The 18,895-nt window shown below is 52.3% G+C and overlaps 1 protein-coding gene across 2 annotated transcripts; it reads right to left on the bottom strand.

The window, feature by feature from the left end:
• Window positions 1–1,352: 1,352 nt before the first annotated feature.
• On the bottom strand, window positions 1,353–12,564 carry TMEM98 (transmembrane protein 98). Of its 2 annotated transcripts, none has more exons than XM_036454312.2 (7): window positions 12,417–12,564; window positions 10,138–10,352; window positions 9,119–9,250; window positions 8,159–8,192; window positions 5,573–5,688; window positions 2,838–2,897; window positions 1,353–2,047 (listed from the first exon to the last, which is right to left on the bottom strand). In XM_036454312.2, exons 2-7 carry the CDS (start codon window positions 10,272–10,274, stop codon window positions 1,840–1,842), a joined length of 687 nt encoding a protein of 228 aa, XP_036310205.1. In that variant the 5' UTR covers window positions 10,275–10,352; window positions 12,417–12,564; the 3' UTR covers window positions 1,353–1,839. The 2 variants fall into 2 exon arrangements, with proteins under 2 accessions (XP_036310205.1, XP_036310204.1); XM_036454311.2 differs by having other exon boundaries at window positions 10,138–10,326; window positions 12,417–12,553.
• Window positions 12,565–18,895: the final 6,331 nt, after the last annotated feature.

The raw sequence follows: 18,895 nt of genomic DNA, 5'->3' as shown, positions 1-18,895 counted from the left end.
CTGTGGTCAAGAATCTATCCTTTGCCCTAGCCAGTTTAGCTCAGTGGATAGAGCACTGGCCTGCAGACCACTGTGTCCCAGGTTCAATTCTGGTCAAGGGCATGTACCTTGGTTGCAGACTCCTCCCTGGCCCGAGCTCTGGTTAGGGCTTGTGCAGAAGGCAACCAACTGATGTGTTTCTCTCACGTGGATGTTTCTCTCTCTTCCACTCTCTCTAAAAATCAATGGAAAAATAAGAGTGAGGATTAACAACAAAAAGAATCCGTCCTTCAGCCCATGAGAGTGGAGTTCCAGCTTCCCTCTCCCAACGCCATCTCCCCAGGTGAGAACTCTGCTGGTTACACGCATCCGGCTCTCCAGGGAAGAATGGAATGGACCCAATGACTCACCTCAAGGACAAGCAAGGCCCAAATCTTGGGCTTGGGGATATGGGTTCCTGGTTGTCCGGAATCAGGCTGAGGGGTTTGCTGACTTGAGTCAGGGCAAAGAACGTTACACGGGAACCGATGCAGAGTTCCGAATATGCTTCACCGCATCAGACGTGAACCAAGGCAGCCCCCAAGCCGGGCCCTGCCCCCAAAGCCAGCTTGGCTCTGAGGACCTGGGAGGAAGCAGAGTACTTCAGGAAGTCCCTGCCCTCGTGCTGGAAATGGCGCAATCAGGATGTGCGTCTGGATTGTGCAGCTGTGATTCTCTGCCTCACACGGGTCTCAAGTCATAAAAACGCCCCTCACCTTTCAACACTGACAAAACACAACGATGTCCAAAGCACACGGAGCACGTCCTGCATGGACATCATTGCTAATGTGAACTCAGGGCGTTGAAATACTTCACTGAGTCACACGCACAGAGCATGCCGAGGATTCCTAGGCTCTCTCCTTCCGCCCTCGGTTCTCGGACAAATACGTCCCCCACGCACTTGAATTTGACTCAATAACCACGCACTTGAGAAAAACCTAAGTATGCATTTACTATCCACCTAGTGGTAACGAGGTCAAATTACAGGCATAATGAGGAAAAGGGAATAATCAACTCTGGGGTGCTCACCTTCACACACACACCTGTGCAGGGGAGAAGGGACTCGGGTGCCTCAGGGAACCGGCAGATAACACAAACCAATGAAACAGACCAGGTGAGAGAGCACAAGTCTTGCAAAAAGAGGCAACCCCACCCTAAACCGTTTGGCTCAGTGGATAGAGCTGCGGCCTGCGGAATGAAGGGTCCCGGGTTCGATTCCGGTCAGGGGCATATACCTCGATTGCAGGCTCCATTCCTGGCCCCGGTCAGAGCGTGTGCAGGAAGCAACCAATCTATGCGTCTCTCGCAGATGGATGCTTCTCTCTCTGTCTCTCTCTCTCTAAAAATTAATAGAAAAGTATCCTCAGGTGAGGATTGAAAAAAAAAAAAGGCTACTCCTACTTAGTTCCAATTGATTGTCCTCTTTGGAAAATGCACGTCAGAGTTGCCTCACCTTCTGATTGTTCAAGGGAAGCCGGAAATGCTGATTGTGATGTAAAACCTCCTGATTCTTAGAGGGTGGCGTGAGTTCCCCAAAAGCACCAGGTGAGCCCCATAAAGGTTAGAGTCCACCTGTGCTCAGAGGGCTGCTGGGCAGATAGTGGATGGCGTCTCCCCTAACTGTGGTGTCAGACTGCCACTCGCCAGCCACCACCTGCAACTGCAGCGGAGGCATCAATGCATGGGCCCTCCTGATGGGTGACGCACACAGCCAGGCCCCCGAGCCGTGCGGAACTAATGACGGGAAAAGGGAACGGCTCAGCCGGGCCGCCCGCAGACAGCAGACAGCAGGCCCTTGTGGTCAGCGGCTGGCCAGCCGGACTAGATGGCTGACTGCTCCTGCAGGAAGCCCTCAGGGCCCGGGGGGCCTTTCTCCGGCTCGGAGGCCAGGGCTGCTTCTCGGAGGACTTCCAGGTGCTCCTCAGCAGCGGACAGCGACTGGTCCACCCAATCCAGGCCCCCGGTCAGGTGGCAGGCATTCCTGGTCACCAGCACCAGATGGCTGACAGACAGGAGCAGGGCCGTTGTCCTAGAAAAAAAACAACAGGATCAGGTCCCCCTAGAAAGAAGGAACTTGGTGCCAAAGCCCAACTGGTCTGAAGTCTATAGTCTGTTCCCCAAACCGAGCCTCTTCCCTGGGAGGTGGATGAGCATGCAATTTACAGATGCTCAGACAAATTTGGGAAGGGCTAAGTTAAACAAGGTTACTTGAAGGCTTTCAAAGCCTTTAACATATATAAAAGCCAAGAGACCAGAAAGATGGAATGATTGGTCGCTATGATGCACACTGGGGCAGCCAACCAGCCTGATCGGGGCCCCCGATCAGCCCCACCCAACTGCCCACGGCCCCTGCCCCTGGCTGGCCTGGCCCTGATTGGCCTCAAAAGGAGCGGGCCGACTAGTACCCCACCCATGCATGAATTCATGCACCGGGCCTCTAGTGAGAATATAATACGCTGTGTCTCATTAGCTTATTTGAGACTGTGGTGCCCACTGTCCACTGCTCACCAATGGCAAGGCTCCAGAGGAGAGTAGGATGGGACAACCTGCATCTAGCCAATTGGATGAGCACATCCCGCTGCTACCCACTTAGAGAGAGGGTATCCACGCCCCACATCGAGCATCCTCATTGATTCAGAATCCCCCAGCCAGGCGTGGCTCACTGGTTGGTTGACTCTCACTGCACTGAATGGTACCCAAGGCCCAGGACAGCCCGGGAACCCAGCAACATGGCCTTCTCCCCACAACCCAAGCAGCAGGCCACACAGATCTCATCAAGCCGTGAGCCCGCAGCATGGAGGGAGGGGCGGCCATCTCACCGTGCATCCAGGAGCTTCGGGTCCAGCGGCGGGTACATGGACTTCACCACGTCGTCCACTCTGAGGGGAGGACAGGGCTTTCAGTGTCTCACTCTCCTTAGCGCCTTCACGCCCTCCCTCCTCTCTGCCTTTTCCTAGCCCAGTTCTTCTCTCTAAATACCCAAGTCTTTGGTGGCTCTTTCTCTAACGGCTTGGGCATTCTCCGCCTGAGATGTAGGAAGACTTCAGGTTCAGTTTAGAGAGTATTATGTTTTCTGGTTTGGTTTTAGTTCCAATGACATGAAAAGTACATGGTGCGACACCTGAGATGATGTTTGAGATACACTACTAAATTAAAAAGACACACTGCCCAACATATGTAGAGTTTGATGGATCCCATTTGCATAAAAATAAAAGCCACGAAATGCAGAGAAGAATAGTCTGGATTGATACTCGCTAACCAATAGCAGTTACCCCCAGGAACTGGGAAGGGGTAGAATTAGGGGATATTTTACTTTCTAGATAATCCATATCTGCAATATTTTTCTTTTTACAGATATTTATTATTTTTGTGTTTGGAAAAAACAACAACAACACATGGTTAAAGGTTCTATAGAACACTAAAAAAAAAAAAAAAAAAAAAAAAAAAAAAAAAAAAAAAAAAAAAAAAAAAAAAAAAAAAAAAAAAAAAAAAAAAAAAACCCTACAAGTTTAATTTAGGGGGGAATTGCTCCACTGTATTTCTTTTTAACACATGGTAGGGCTTGTGGTTAACTTTTTTTTTTTTTTTTAAATCTAGTTCAGGGGGAAAAAAACAAAACTATTCATTCTGATTTGCATGGTACAAGGCCTTGCTCCAAATTTTTGCTCTTGATCATGTGATAATCAGGAAGGAAAAAATAACAATGTATTATCTGATTTTTAAACGCATTTGAAAATAGATGTCCTTAAATGCTCTGGTCTTGGGGCTAGGGGGTGCGGGGGGAGGTGGGAGAGAAGGAGGGGGTGCTACGGGGCTGGTGAGAACATGCAGAGGGTTGGCCACTCCCGCCCCTGCCCAGCCGGCCTGTCTCCATGGCGCCTGACGCCATGCCCTTTGAAACTAAGATGCTACCAACACACCACGTGGGACAAACGGAACAAGAAAAACAACCGGACAGAACCAGACAGAGGAGAATGACATGCGAGGACAACAAGACAAAGCAAGGACTCAGACTGACTTGTGGTGGAAATGTTCTGGAAGCAGTCTGAGGTGCTGTGTAGGATGGACCAGCAGGCACCAGGTCAAGCCCGCCCTCTGAGCAACGTCACACCCACACCCTGGCACCACCGTTCCTCCTGACCACCCAGCCCTGGCCTCATCCTCAGAACCCTCATCTCTCTCCTCCTCAGACCCCTCCTGGCAATGCTGCCTCTTAACCTGGTCCCACATGAATCCGTCAGGCCCCCTGGGGGACTCTTAGGAGTGACAGGGCACATGATAGAGGTTCAGCAGGTCTGAGCAATGGGGAGTCTATTGGATAGTCTGGGGCTTGCCCAGAGCCTGGTTTGAGGTCCCTTCAGGCCAAGGGCCAACCTCGGCTGATATAAATCCTGGGACCGCACCCACTGGGGAGAGCTCCACAGAAAGCCAAGAACGGTTCTGGGCGGAGTCCCTCCCACTCTCTCAACACACTGAACTCCCTGGACAGAGTTCAAGTGCACCAACTCCTTCCTATGCCCTCAAAGGGCTGGCTCCTCATGATTCACCGGAGGCCACAGCCACCAGGAGAGCAAAGGGGCCCCTGGAACTTGGGGGAGAAGGCACCATTCCCACCAGGGATGTGGCTGGACAGGGACAACACCCCACTCGGGCACATCCACATACCAGCCACCAGATGGCAGCACAAACTTAGCACAGCCCTCCTAAGAAAAGGGCAATTTTTCTTCACCAAACTGAGCCCACAGGGGAGGGGGGTGTGTGTGTAGCTGTTGACTGCAATCCGCTGGTTGCCTCCCACATGGGATTTCGCAGATGCTTGGAATTTGGGAGAGCCCCGTGATGTACAGCCTCACCTCCCACTCGGTCCTGGAGGCTGCTGGCTGGGCCAAGGATGGAGCAGTGGGTGCCAGCCACCCCCGAACTAGTCTCCAGTACAGATATGGGTGGGAGGCCATGAGGTCACAGCAGATGGGGCTGCGGGAAATGTGCTTACTGACCCGAAGCCTGGGACAAAGGCAAAGAGGGGGAAAGCAGCCCGGGCTGGAATGGGACTGAGAAGGAGCGGGTAGCCGGGCCGGTGTGGCTCAGTGACTGAGCTTCAACCCAGGAACCAAGAGGTCACCAGTTCGATTCCCGGTCAGGGCACATGCCCAGGTTGCAGGCTCCATCCTCAGTAGGGCATGTAGCTGATGGATGAAGTTTCCTACTCATCCATATTTCTACCTCACTATCCCTCTCTCTTCCTCTTCTTCTGAAAATCTATTAAAAAACATTTAATAGGGGCAGCCACAGTGGGATGTGTGGATTAGAAGAGTCAGCACTCGTCATAAGTTGGAATTTCCCAAAAAGCCCCCTGGATGTAAGGAGACGGCGTGTAACATCTTAGCTTGGAAGACTCCCCACCCAACCCCAGCTGGATGCCCTGCGGGTATTCAGGACGTAAATCACTAAAGTGGCCTGTGTGGTTTCCCAGAGAAGCCTGGCCCCTCCGGCCGACTCCACTTCTGGCCCTCCCGCCCCCATGCAGTGTGGGGGCGAAGGCCTGGCCGCTCACCTGGGGCTGATCCGCTTGGCCACCACGATGATGTCGCTGACGCTGGCTGAAGTCTTCATCTTGGCCCCGGAGCCCATTGTCATGGCAACAAGCTTTTCTGTCAGAGTGTGACAGATCTAAGGCAGCAAGGAGGACAGAGGTGATGAGGGGTGACCCAGGTCCCAAGCGGCTTCTGCCACCCCCACAAAGACAAAAAGGACCCCGGCCTTGGGTCCCATCCCACAGCTGGGCCCCTTAATCCAAATGGTCAAATGGACGTGCAAAGTACACAGAAAGGAGGGGAAATGAGGTGGAAGAGCTGACGCTGAGAACAGGGCCCGGTGAGGAGGGAGGGGCGGGAACCTCAGCTCAGGGTCAGGGTTTGGGCGTAGAGAAATCTAAACTGAACTAATCTGTCTAAGAAAAATCATGCGCTCGAATTTCACCGTCTCCTGTGAGGGGGAACACCCTCTTTCTCTTTCTATTCCTTCACCTCCTGGTTTAGTCTCCCACGGGGCACCCCCAGAATCTGGCTGGACCAGGGACACCTGCTCCCTTTAAGCACATCCACCCAAAGTGCCACGTATCTCATCAATTCTCCAGGGGACACATTAGCATGTTTGTCTGGATGGTGCTGCAAGAGCCATGGGAAATCGCAGGAAATAGGCGTGGCTAAGACTCGTGTCTTTCTCATTATCCGCCAACTCCGCTGGCCACCCCAAAGTCCTGGTCTCCCCTCCCGCACCTCCCCGATGGTAGAATCTGGATGGTTCTAAGGAAGTTCCATCACCTGCCTTATGTTGGGGCTGCAAAAGAGGGGGCACCAAGGAGAGAACCCACCCAGGAGAGATCCGGGGAGCCCCCACCACAGGGACTCAGGGGCAGGTGGCCACAGCAAAATGACCCTGGAATCTCAGCAGGAAGGTGAGAGCCTCTCCTTTGAGCTGAGGTCATAAGGCGGACCATTGATCCCAACCCAGTAAGACTCCTTCCGTAATGACATAAGCCAGTCGGAGAAAGATAAGTATCACATGGTCTCACTCATTTGTGGACTATAATGAACAACGCAAACTGATGAACGAAAATAGACTCAGAGACAGAGAAACATTGAACAGAGGGTGGAGGAAGGGAGAGGTAAGAAATCAACCAAAGGACTTGCATGCATGTATGAGCATGACCAATGGACACGGACATAGACCCTGGGCGGGGTGGGAATGTGCTGGGGGTGGGAGAGGCCGGGATGGTTGGGTGGGGGAAAAAGGAAACATATGTAATACCATAAACAATAAAGAATAAAAATAAATAACAAATAAATAAACAAAAGACTCCTTCCGGCTGACTCATCCTCTCCCTCAGAGGCCACTGTCCTCCTCCACTAATAGGCAAGGGAAGAGACAAAAGCCAGGGCCATTATTGCTCTATCTCTGTCTACAACCGCATCTGTACCCAGAGAGCTTCTTGGAATTACAGAAAAAGCCAGGACTCGGTGACAACAATGTCCTCCTAGGCATTTCGTTGTCCCTCGAGAGAGGCAGCGGAGGAAGAGACGGGAGGAAAAGTGTTTTAATATCTTACACTACAAGACGCTGAAGCAAAGATGAAGCTATTGGTTCTGAAATTCTGAATAATTCCTAGATAAAGATAAATGTGTGGCTTCCCCAGTTACAGATATGAAGGAACCAACACTATTACCAACGGACAAGTATTTCAACATTACTATGGTCCTATTAGGCAGGATCGTGTCTGGCAAACATTTAAAAAAAAAATGCTGAAACTATAAAAATTACCCAAAATGCAAATTGGGTGCAATTTTTCACCCGGTCCTGGAGGCTGCAGACATTTAAGGAGGAAAAAAAAAAAAATCTGTCTTCAATTTGAAGTGCTTGTGGTTTGGATTTTTGAACACTGACTGTCCCATTTGTCTGCCTGCTGTCATCACCAAAGAGGGCCAGTGACGGGCTTTCTAGTATTGGAGAAGCCAGTTACAGAACCCAGCCCACTATACAGGGCTGAGTTCTCTGTGAACAAAAAAACGTGCCCACGCCCTGGCGCGTTTGGCTCAGTGGATAGAGCATCGGCCTGCGGACTGAAGGGTCATGGGTTCGATTCCAGTTGGGAGCACATGCCTGGGTTGCGGGCCCGGTCCCCAGTGGGGGGCATGCGGGAAGCAGCCGATTGGTGATTCTCTATCATTGATGTTGCTCTCTCTCTCCCTCTCCCTTCCTCTCTGAAATCAATAAAAATTATTATTATTTTTTTTTAAAGAAAGTGCCCAGGGGAAGGTGGGAAGCCCCGTGTCCCCCTCAGCAGCTACACAGCCTCGGGCACACAGCTGTGTCCACGGCGGGTGACAATGTGGCTGGTAACTACCCACGTGGTCTTTCCCACACGTCACTGTGCCAGGAGGAGCAGGTGCACCCCAGCCTCTGCAGAATGCCAGACTGTCCCTGAAGGAGTGGAGGCACACTGCCACACCTCCAGGCTTCAGGCAGGCTCAAAGGCCTCCTCGAGGGTTCTGTGCCCTTCCTAAGGCTGCTCCACCAGCTGTGCACTGGAGTGCTCTGCTGAACACCCCCTTTATCTCCGGGAGCAATCCACGAGTCTTACCTTCAAGATGGCAATGCAGTGGGACATGAGACCCCTGGGGAGACAAGAAGAGTGTGTCAGTGCTTATCTTTAGAGGCCCTTCTCCCCCCAGTCCTCACCGCTGCGCCTCACCTAGCTCCTCACCTAGTTCCTCACCTAGTTCCTCACCTAGCTCCTCACCTAGCACCTCACCTAGCTCCTCACCTAGCTCCTCACCTAGCTCCTCACCTAGCTCCTCACCTAGCTCTGCACCCCCGGGCACCACCCAAGATCAGCGATGCCTCATCACGTTCGAATGGACAAGTCCAGGAGCTGGTAAGGAAGCCCCTCTGTCCTTAACCTTCTCCTCGCCCCCCCCCCCCACACCTAATCATGGCTCCCCACCAATCAAGTCGTGCTCTGAGCTTCGGAAGCTGTTCCTTCCACCCTCGCCTCCCCACCCCAGGCAACTGTAGACACCGCCTTGGCCGTGCACCCGCTGGGCTGTGCACAGTGACCCCCATCATTTCTGAGACACTGTCCTTAGAACTCTGTCTCCATCCACGGTGCCTGGCCCAGGGCCCTGCACACGTGGCCTCACAGACAGACACCTGCCCGGTGAGTGAATGGCTCAATGATGGGGGGATGGAATGGCTCCTGTGGGACAGGGAGATCCCTGAGGACACGGAGGACAGAGGCTGCGTCCCCAGAGCCTGCCTGTCAGACCCAAAGGCACCCCAAGGATAACCAAGCACCTCAGCGTGACTTTATAACAACTCTTGGCACACCTATGAGCCCCGTGCTCAGGTCTGCAACCTGAGGGGTGGGAGTGAGTCCCAGACATACACTGTTATGTCATATTCTGATTTCCCTCCCCAGGAGAGCAGGGGAAGAGCAGACCCAGTCAAGTGTTCAGGGGCAGGAAGCCAGGAAAGGGCACAGGGGGGTCCCTCCCACCATCCCCAGGGGCTCCAGGAAGGCAGGCCCTCCCCAAGGCCTTACGAGGCATCCTCGATCCAGTCTTCGTTCTCCAGAATGGCCTCGATGTGGGGGTTGGTGATGACGACGTCGTCCAGTTCTAGCTCAGAGGGCTCCGACTGGGTCTCCATGGCACCGATGAGGTCCACAATGGGCCTGGAAGGCAGAGCCCAGGGAAGCGGCTTCAGGATGGACGACTGCTGCTGACCCCTCCACCCGGAGGCCCACATACCCCCTCGCCCCAAAGGCTGACGGGAGTGAAGTCAAGCAGGACTGCTTGTCCTGGATCCAAACCTGAGCTAATGGGACTGAAGTGACAGGCAGGGCACATGGCTCGACAGTGAATCAAGGAGCAAGCAAGGCACAAAAACAACAAGAGAAAAGTTATAGAGCCCGGCCGGTGTGATTTAGTGGTTAAGCATCAACCTATAAACCAGGAAGTCACAGTTCGCGTCCCCATCAGGGCACATACCCGGGTTGCCGGCTTGATCCCCAGTGTGAGGCACGCAGGAGGCAGCCGATCAATGATTCTCTCTCCTCACTGACGTTCCTACCTCTCTCTCCTTCTCCCTTCCTCTCTGAAATCAATAAAAATACACTAAAAAATAGATATATATACTAAAAAAAAAAAAAAAAAAAAAAATAAGAAAAAAAAAATCTGAGCAGAGAGAGAGGCCTATTCTGGGATTTCACACCAAATGTCTGCTGGTTAGACATGTGGGCATCGGATTTCTTTCTATGAGTTTAGTTGGAAAGAGATGTGGATTGTCCAAATGCTGAGTGAGGTGGCCGTTTTGTGCAGACGGACCCACCGTTATGCTAGGTGACCATGCTGAGTTGCTTTCTCATTCGTTTGGCGACAGAGTCAGAGGTGGCTTAGGATGTTGGGGGCTTAGGAACATTCTCAAGCTCTGAGGTCTTTCCTGGGGAGGAGAGCCTGCAGGTACCATTGCAGAGCCAAAAAGCTGAGCCAGGTGCCCAGCACCAACTTCTTGCACTTTTGTGGGATCCCCATGGCACAGCCCTTCCCCGGGTGCACTCACTTGGAATCATAGCGCTGCAGCAGGTCCCGGGGTCGAGGTCGGCAGTACCGCTGCCTGCAAACCACCACCAAGGCTGCGAACGAGGCCAGAAAGATGGTGGCCAGCACGCCTATGGCAACGATCACCACAGTCTCCATGCTTCTGGTGGTCCCTCAGGTCCGGTCACATTCCCGGCAAGTGCTTTTAAAGCTTGAAAGATAGAGGGCAGAGCAGGCCTGGTAAGGAAGGTGCAGAAAAGGATGGGGCAGTGGGGTCTTACCTGCTGGGGGAGGAGGGGCTTGGGAGGGGGAAGTTAGGTTGCCCCACGTCACCTGCAGAGACCTGAAGGCCTCCACAGAATCAAGATGCATTTTTATGCCACACCCCAGATTTGCCTTTTCTTTTATACAAAGAGTGTGCTCCCAGTTGGACCAGGGTGGACTTCTGTCCTGAGACAACAGGAAACATTTTCACTCGCACTGTTGTCTTCACATTTACAACCGGTGCATGGAAGAGCAGCCACTTCAGAGAGAGAAGGGCACGGGTGTGTATGCTGTAGGCATCCTCCGTGCTAGGCACGCTGTGTGTTCACTCTTCTAACGACCCTATGAGACAGGTATTCACATCCCCATTTGTAGTTGAAGAAACTGGGGTTCAGGGAGGTTAAGACATTTGTGCAAGTTTATACAGTCGGGAGGCAGAAAGCCAGCCACGTGAGCTGAGGTGAGCGTTCACCTCCCTTTTCCTTTCTACACAGTAAAGAGAAGTCTAGCTATTCCAGAAAAAGTTTTGGTGGTCCGTTTCAGGCTCGGAAACGTATAGCTGGTATTAAACTGGTGGTTGCTATTGGTTGTTTTCATTCAGGAGGTTCTTTCACACCTGTTTTAAACACATAAGGCTGGAGGAACACGGAATGTCTCGAAGTACGTATTCACAATGGTCTTTTCCTGCTTGTGTCCCCAAGTCTTCTCCCCTTTCTGGATTTAATTCTTCATTAAAAAAAAAAAAAAAAAAAAAAAAAAAAAAAAAAGGATGCTTTGACCTAGGATTCTCAAGGAGTCCTCTATTCTATGTTCCCTTTATTAAAGGGTCCAAGTGCTCCTGGTTGTTATTCAATAAATATTTATTGACCATCTACTATGTACCAAGCACTAGGCTTTTGGAAATTGGAAAGAAATTAAGACATGGACCTCAAACCTTGAAGAGCCAGGGGAAGAGGTAGGCAGACCAACAAACCACTTCAGCTCCACATGCCTGTGCCATATGCAGAAATACACGAAAAAGAGAGTAACTGATTGCATGACATTTTCTGGGTAAGCCTTCCTCACAGGGCAGGTGATGCTTGAGCTGGGTTTTGAAGGATGAATAGGAGTTTGCCAAGGTGGACAAGGTGAAGACTTGAGTGGCTCAATAGTGCCAGGGAGGTCTTTCTCAGAGTTCTCACATAGCTACTCTCCATTCACCGGGAACTCACTTGCCCGCAGGGTGAGATGGCTGGGGTTTTTTCCACCTCTGTATCTCGGATTATATATTGGGGGGGGAGAGGGGGGTGCTAATTCTCAGGGTCTGCCTCAGTTCCTCTAGACGTGTGTCTATACTGTCCCTCCTAGAGTGCTATCTCCTTTAGTCTTATTCTTCCCTCCCCCTCATTTCTCTCTGCCTCTTCAACCCCCGCTCCACTTTCCTCTCCACGCCAGCGACCGTTCCCAATCCCCCTCCGTCTCGCCCCTTCTCCGAATTTCCTTTCCCCTCCCCCTGCCCATGGCCTCCCAGTCCACCCGCTTTGTTCCTCTCTGCCTGTGCGTTTGTTTCTGGGAATGTGTATGAGCTCCGTGAGTTTTTGCCGTGTTTCCCGGGGATCTGTCTGCATGCGTGTTTCTTTGTGTGTGTTTCCTCCTCTGTGTTTCAAGAGGAGTTTTTCTTTCTTTGTGTAGCTTGGGTAGTTCCCTGTGTCTGTCTGTCTGTCTCTTTCGGTCCCTTCCCCGCTGGTGAGTCCTAAACCCCCCAAGGATAAATCAGACCCAAGCCCCTACCTCCTTCCCTCCGCCCGGCCACCCCGAACACCCAGGAGGCCGGGAGGGACCCTCGGCGCCTGGGCGCGCACCGCGCGGGGCTCCCGGGCGCGCAGCTCCAACTTCCTCCAAGTCTGCGCCCGCGCGAGCACCGCGGCCGCAACAAAGCGGCGGCCAGGCGGGCTCCCCGCACCCCAGGCGGCGCCCCGATCCCCCACACCCTCCCCAGGGGCTGGGCGGCCCACCCCGGGCCCCGCTCCCGCAGCCCGGCGCGGCGGGCGCACCCACCTCAGGCTGCGGCTGCACGACGCATCCCGGGGCGCTCCGGGAGCCGGCCCCCCGCCGATGGCAAAGTCCGGGCGCGGGATCCGGGCGGCTCCTGGGAGCGGGGCATGCCGGGAAGGAGCGGGCTGTCCCAGGGAAGGGAGATAAGTCCCCCCGGCGCGGCCAAACCCCCGGCAGCGGCGCGGAGGGAGGGGGGCCCGCGGCCGCGGCCAAATCCCCCGCTGCCAGGCGCCGCTGTCGCCGCCAGGCCCCCCGGCGGGCCGGGGTTGGGGCGGCTGGAGGCAGTCACCGTGAGACCCAGCGAGCGGTCCTCGCGCCCCCGCGGAGGCCAGGCCCCGGCAGGCGGGTTGGGGGAAAGGGGGAGGGTCCCTGCCTCCCCCAACCCCCACCCAGGCTGGCCATCCAGTGGGGGCTGGAGAGCAGGAGCGGTTTGCGCAGTGTGACTCGTCGTTGCTGCATACTGTAGGGCTTAAATCCTGGATCTGCCCCGCTCACTAGCTGTGGGCAGTTTAGTTCACTTCCTTGTGCATTGGTTTCTTCGTCTGTAAAATGATGATGGCTACTTGTGAGCATCCTATGAGTGGAACAGCAGGATGCATGCATGGCCCGGAGGGAGGATCCAAGAGGCTGGTTCCTGGCCTGTGTGTGAAGCTTGTGCTTTGTCCAGGCCAGGAGTGCACATTGGTTGGGCACCTACTACGTCTCCGACACTATTAGGTATCTTACGTGCCTTATCTCATTCGATGCTCTCACCCACCCTGGAAAGCCAGCATGATGCTGTTTGCAAGGAAGGGAATCTGGCTTGAAGGAGAACGTACCCAGCTCCCAGTTTGTAAATGGTGAGGGCGGGAGTGAACTCTCTGGCACCGAAGCCCACAACACGCAGGCCAGGAAAATGCTAGCTCCACCCCCACCCATGTTCCTGGGCAGCAGTCCCTTCCTTCAGGACAGTTAGGGCCAGACAGGTGCAACAAGCCTTCCTGTTCTAGCAAGAAAAGCCTCTCACCTGCTCATAACCCTTTCTAGCTGCTCCTGGGCCACCTCTGGGCTGTCAGATGGGCGGCAGAGCGGGAGCCTGAGCCAGGAAAACCATAGCTGAGTGACCTCAGGCAGTTCCCTCTGTCTGAGTTTCCCCATCTGTGGAATGGGGACAGCAGTTAAACCTACAGCCTACAATTGTTTTGAGGATTAAATGAGATGACGCATTCAAAGTGCTCATCGCAGAGAAAGTGGGATGTTGGCAGCCAGGGGCTGGGGGAGAGGGGAAAGGGGAGTTCATTTTGGTAGGCACTGAGTTTATGTCTGTGAAGATGAAAAAAGGGCTGAGACAGATGGTGGTGATGGTTGCACAGAGACTTGATGTGGGTGAACGGTATACTTTAAAATGGTGAAGTTTACGTTATGTGTATTCCCTCACAATTAAAATTCCAAAGAACTCGTGACAATATGTCACAGAAAAAAAAGGGAGGGCCTTCTTTGGCATCCTCAGGGCTATGCTGTGCCCTCTGTCTGCAAGCTTTGCCACCATTATTCCTATGGCTCCCTCCCTCCCTCCCTTTGCCCGAGTGCCTGCCTGGAGTCACCTCCTCGGAGAAGTCTTCCCTGATCACCTCCATGACCCACCCTCCCCCGGCCCTCACGTGTGTTTTTTAACAGCACTCATCATCACCTGAAAATGCACTACATGTTTGGTTATTCCTCCTCCTCTTCCTGAATATAAGTTCCATGAGGATGGGGGACCTTACCATTTTCTTCTCGGCCAACCCCCAGTGTCTAGAACAGTGCCTAGTACTTAATAAGCACTCATTAAACACTTGTGAAAGAAGTGACAACAAAGCTTAGTTTTGCACCGAGACCAGTTTGGCTCAGTGGATAGAGCGTTGGCCTGCGGACTGAGGGGTCCCTAATTCTGTTCAGGTCAAGGGCGTATACATGGGTTGCGGGCACATCCCCGGTGGAGGGCGTGCCGGAGGCAGCTGGTCGATGTTTCTCTCTCGTTGACGTTTCTAACTTTCTATCCCTCTCCCTTCCTCTCTGTAAAAAAATCAATAAAATATATATGTTTTAATAAATAAATAAATAAATAAATAAAGCTTAGTTTTGTTTCACTGTCATTCTACAGTGGGGATAGGACCTCTAGGCCCATTCCCAACATCCGGAAGCCTGCTAGGATGTGGCAGAGGGTTAGACTCCTGGAGGAATGCAGAGAGGGCAAGGCGTAAGGCACCCGCATTGGAAAGAAAGGAAGGTTGACCTGAATGAGTCACATTTTTAAGTCCCGGATTTGTGAGTGCATGCTTGTTTTGTGTTCAGGCCTTTCTATAGGCTGGTGCTTGGCTTTCCAAGGAGAAGCCAGCTGGGGAGGGGTTGTGGCAGGCCTTCTCAGAGCTGTGGGTGTAGATAGAGACCATGGGAAGCCAATCCCCCTTGCTGGAGCGAAAGCCAGCAAACTCTCAGAGCAGCTGGGGCTGGCCTGAGCGAGTAGCAAGACCGGGAAGCTGGGAGAAAGAAGGCTGAACAAGGGCTGCAGCTAGCAGCTCAGGGTGGGGCCAGGATCCCCACGGGACAAAGGTCAAGTTTACATTTCCTCTAAGTCAAGGCAGCTGGTCCAATGGACACAGAGACCATAAACAGGGATTTCCCCGGGGGCCACTGCAGTGCCTAGAGCAAGGCAAACTATATTTTTGCAAAAGGACAATATCTTCAAAAGACGTCTGAAAGAGCTCTCAAGACAGTTTTCACAGCCTTCCTGTCTTGCCCATTCTATGTTACCCCCCTCCCCCTTCAGAGCCTCTCTTGCATTAAGTATTTAGGGAGTAGTGAGCAGGTGTGTATAGGGGAAAGTAACGTCACATAACTTATTTATTTATCCATTCATTCATTCACTTATTTATTTAAATCCTCCCTGGAGGCTGTTTCATTTTATTTTATTTTATTTATAGAAAGAGGAAGAGGGAGAGAGGGAGGCATTGATGTGAGAGAGAAAAATCGATCGGTTGCCTCCTGTACACACCCCAACAGGGGATTGAACCTGCAACCTGGATATGTGCCCTGACCTGGAATTGAACCCACAGCCTTTTGATGTACAAAACAACACTCCAATCAACTTAGCCACCTGCCCAGAGCATCCATGTTTTATTTAATGCATGGGAGGCTGTTTCAAGAATGGATTGAATGTCCTCAATAAGGAAAGGTCACTTAGGTCTCCAGCTGCAAATGTGGCCCACCAGCATCCCCTCCTTTTAATGTTTTAGCAGGATTGTGTTAATCACAGTTACTGCCACTTCTTAGACTTTTTATGTGTCACTTTTATGCTGAGTACTTTGTACGGAGTCCATAATTATGACAATAATCCCTTAGTGCAGGCATTAGTCTCCCTTGCTTTACATATGAGGTCGCTGGGGCTCAAAGCCGTGAAATACGTTCCTACAGCTTGTAAGTGGGATCCAAATGAGAACTGTCTGTCTGAATATGTGCAATGTCACCCAGCACCTAGCCCAGTGCCTAGCCCATAATATGCGCCCTAAATATTTGATTTTGAATGATCTGAATGAATGAGTTTTACTTTGTCCCAGGGGCCTCACCAGCTCTGGGAGGTAGGAGCTGTCTGCACGGGGTACACGGAGGATCTGGGGGGCTCGGTGACCTGCCAGAGGAGCCACAGCTAGTAACGGGCAGAGCTGGGTGTGAGGCTAAGTCTGTCTGACTCCAAGCCCCGTCTGTGTGCTTCGTACCCTCCTCACTCTGGCTCTCAGCCCAGGAAAGGACATCAGCTGCTGCTTGGCCTCTGTGGAGCCCCCAGTGACTAGGAGCTCCCTGCCTTGGGTGGGATTTCATTGCCATTGAAATTCTTTTATTTCTCCTTAAAATGTATGAAGTCTACCTTGGCGTAAATTTCTAACACTAACACCTGAAACTAGGCACCATGTCAGAGTAAGAAATAATGAGAAATACATATTTTTTAAAAAATATATTTTTATTGATTTCAGAGGGGAAGAGAGAGATAGAAACACCAATGATGAGAGAAATCATTGATCGGCTGCTTCCTGCACACCCCACACAGGGGATTGAGCCCGCAACCAAGGCATGTGACCTGACTGGGAATCGACCCTGACCTCCTGGTTCATAGGTCGAATCTCGACCCCTGAGCCATGTCATCTGGGCTCATCACTGATGTTTCTATCTCTCTCCCTTTCCCTTACTCTCTGAGATCAATAATGAGAATGTATTTTTAAAAACCCATCCTACTGCCCAAAGCCGTCCTAGGTCGCTTGTCCTAGACCCCAGCACAACAGGAACCGAGCAGAGAAACCCAGCTCTGAGCTAACAGCCCCAGATTGCCTTCAGCGCCCAACCTCGGCTCCCAGTTACCCAGCTGGCAGCAGCCTCTCCCTCCCCACAGAGAGTTCAGGGCCAGTGGGACAGAGTCCTGTGAGAGACACCTGTGGAGGGAGTCGGGGAAGGCTGAGTGCCTCCCCAGTGGAGCAGAACACCCCTGGTTATTTCACTGCCATTAAATATACAAGGCTGCTATGGATGAAGACACTGGCGGGCAGTAAGAGCATGGGGTGGGGTGGGAAATCAGCTGGAGGGGAACTGGGCAGGGGGGGGGCGGGGAACACCTGTAATAATCTGAACAATAAAGATTTATTTTTTTTAATAAATAAAGAATAAAAACCATTGGGGGGGAAATATGAACAAGGCTGTTTCAGGATCTGCTCACCACCTACAACCAAGAGGTTACACTTCAAGGAGTGGTCACTGGGTGTCACCACTGCTGCTCTGGCCGGAGCCTTCTCTGCTCAGCTAACACTGGAGGGGGCTGAGGAGAGAAATCCCCGTCCTGACAGCTGTGTCTCCCGTGAGCAGCACAGCCCGCGTGGTACACCGTGGAGCAGGTTCCTTGCCCCATCTCCTTCCTACTCGCTCAGCAGGACTCAGCCTCTGCATTCCCCACGGCGGACACATGCGGCCGGAGAAGATCACTCCGCAAAACTGGCTTTGCTCTCAGTTCAGAACCACAGACCTGAACAGGCACTCATTCCGCTAAGCAATCTGTTCCCAACCGTCCACGTCTCACCCTCTCCTTCCTTAGACAGCGCCTTCATATCCTATCTTCAAACCTCCCAGGCCCCTTCTCCACTTGCAGGTGAACTTCTGTTTCATTAAAAAAAAAAAAAAAAATAGGTGCTAACTTCCTCATCTTTTCATCACCAACAAGAATAAGACACATACAAGAGGAAAAAAATGCCTTTCCTTTCCTTTATTTTATTTTATTTTTATTTTATTTACAAATCAAATCAGAGGCCAAAACCACAGGACCCAGGGCCCAGGTGCATATCCGGTACCTCTCAGATATCGTGTCTTCCAAAGCAGCTCGCTGACACACTGATTTGCTTTGACAAGTGCAATCATTTCGACAACAGGGCCATTCAGAACCACTTCGTTTATTCAAAAGCTCTTCCGAGAGAATCTCTCTGCTTGACTGCCTCCAGGGTCTCTGTGGGACAGGCTAACCGCCTCTTGGCCAGTGGCTCGAGTCTCCAGTCCTCCAGAAGAGCCCAGGGCATGTGAGACCCAGAAGCACCCACAGAGGTCTGGGTGGGTTTAGGGGAGACATGCACAGGGGGAGACAAAGAAGCGAAGGGTTCCCAGAGTGAGCAATTTTTGGTCGAACCCAGCACCCATGTCTTCTGTGGATTTGTGCATACATGGAACCACATGAAGGACCCAGAGGGACAATGGTAAGAATGTGGTGAGAGAAATCAGGCCCTGGCCCTGGCCAGGTAGTTCAGTTGGTTTGAGGTTGCCAGCTCGATCCCCAGTCAGGGCACATACAAGAATCAACCCATGGATTCATCAATAAGTGGAACAACAGATTGATGTCCCTCTCCCTCCCTCCCTCTCTCCCTCCCTCTAAAGTCAATTTGGAAATATCAGGCCTTTATGCCTATCAGCTGTCTCTGAGGAAGGGTGAGGGGAGGGATTTGTACCTGGTGAGTTAACCCGTGTGTGGGGATAATACAGACTAACCAGGTCACTTCAACTTTTTGTGCCTCTGTTTTTCCTACCAGAAGCTAACATCTGCTACCTTCTGAGGATGGAAAATACAGTGTCAGTTAAGAGAACATGCTCACACTGTATATTTCATTTTAGCAAGCACTTTACTTTGGCACTTCTCAATTCCCATCCAGCTTACTTCTCACTAGGGGAGGGTGAGCACTGGGGATGAGGACAAGGGGGGTTGAATGGGGGGGGGGGGGAGTGACTTGCTCTTCCTCAGATAGATGCCCTGTGTTTTCCAGTCTCCATGCCACCATTTATCTATCACCCCTACCTAGCATGCCTACACCCAACTCCAACTATCTTTCCTTTAAGGCTCCTCCCCGAGTGCCACGTCCTGCTTGATACATTCCACACGTTATTGACTCCCTCTTGCCACGGAGGCCAGAGCCCTTCTGTGGTCTCCGAGCCATTACCAC

Source organism: Pipistrellus kuhlii, unplaced genomic scaffold, assembly GCF_014108245.1.
Source record: "Pipistrellus kuhlii isolate mPipKuh1 unplaced genomic scaffold, mPipKuh1.p scaffold_m20_p_28, whole genome shotgun sequence".
In the NCBI taxonomy this organism is placed as follows: domain Eukaryota; kingdom Metazoa; phylum Chordata; class Mammalia; order Chiroptera; family Vespertilionidae; genus Pipistrellus; species Pipistrellus kuhlii.
This window is presented reverse-complemented; position numbering and strand designations above follow the sequence as displayed.

Coding starts and splice junctions, on each gene's coding strand:
- TMEM98 (XM_036454312.2), bottom strand. CDS start 10,274: ATGGAGACTGTGGTGATCGTTGCCATAGGCGTGCTGGCCACCATCTTT. Junction 9,251..10,137: donor CTGCAGCGCTATGATTCCAA/GTGAGTGCACCC, acceptor TCTGCCTTCCAG/GCCCATTGTGGACCTCATCG. Junction 5,689..8,158: donor ACTGCATTGCCATCTTGAAG/GTAAGACTCGTG, acceptor TTGCTGCCTTAG/ATCTGTCACACTCTGACAGA.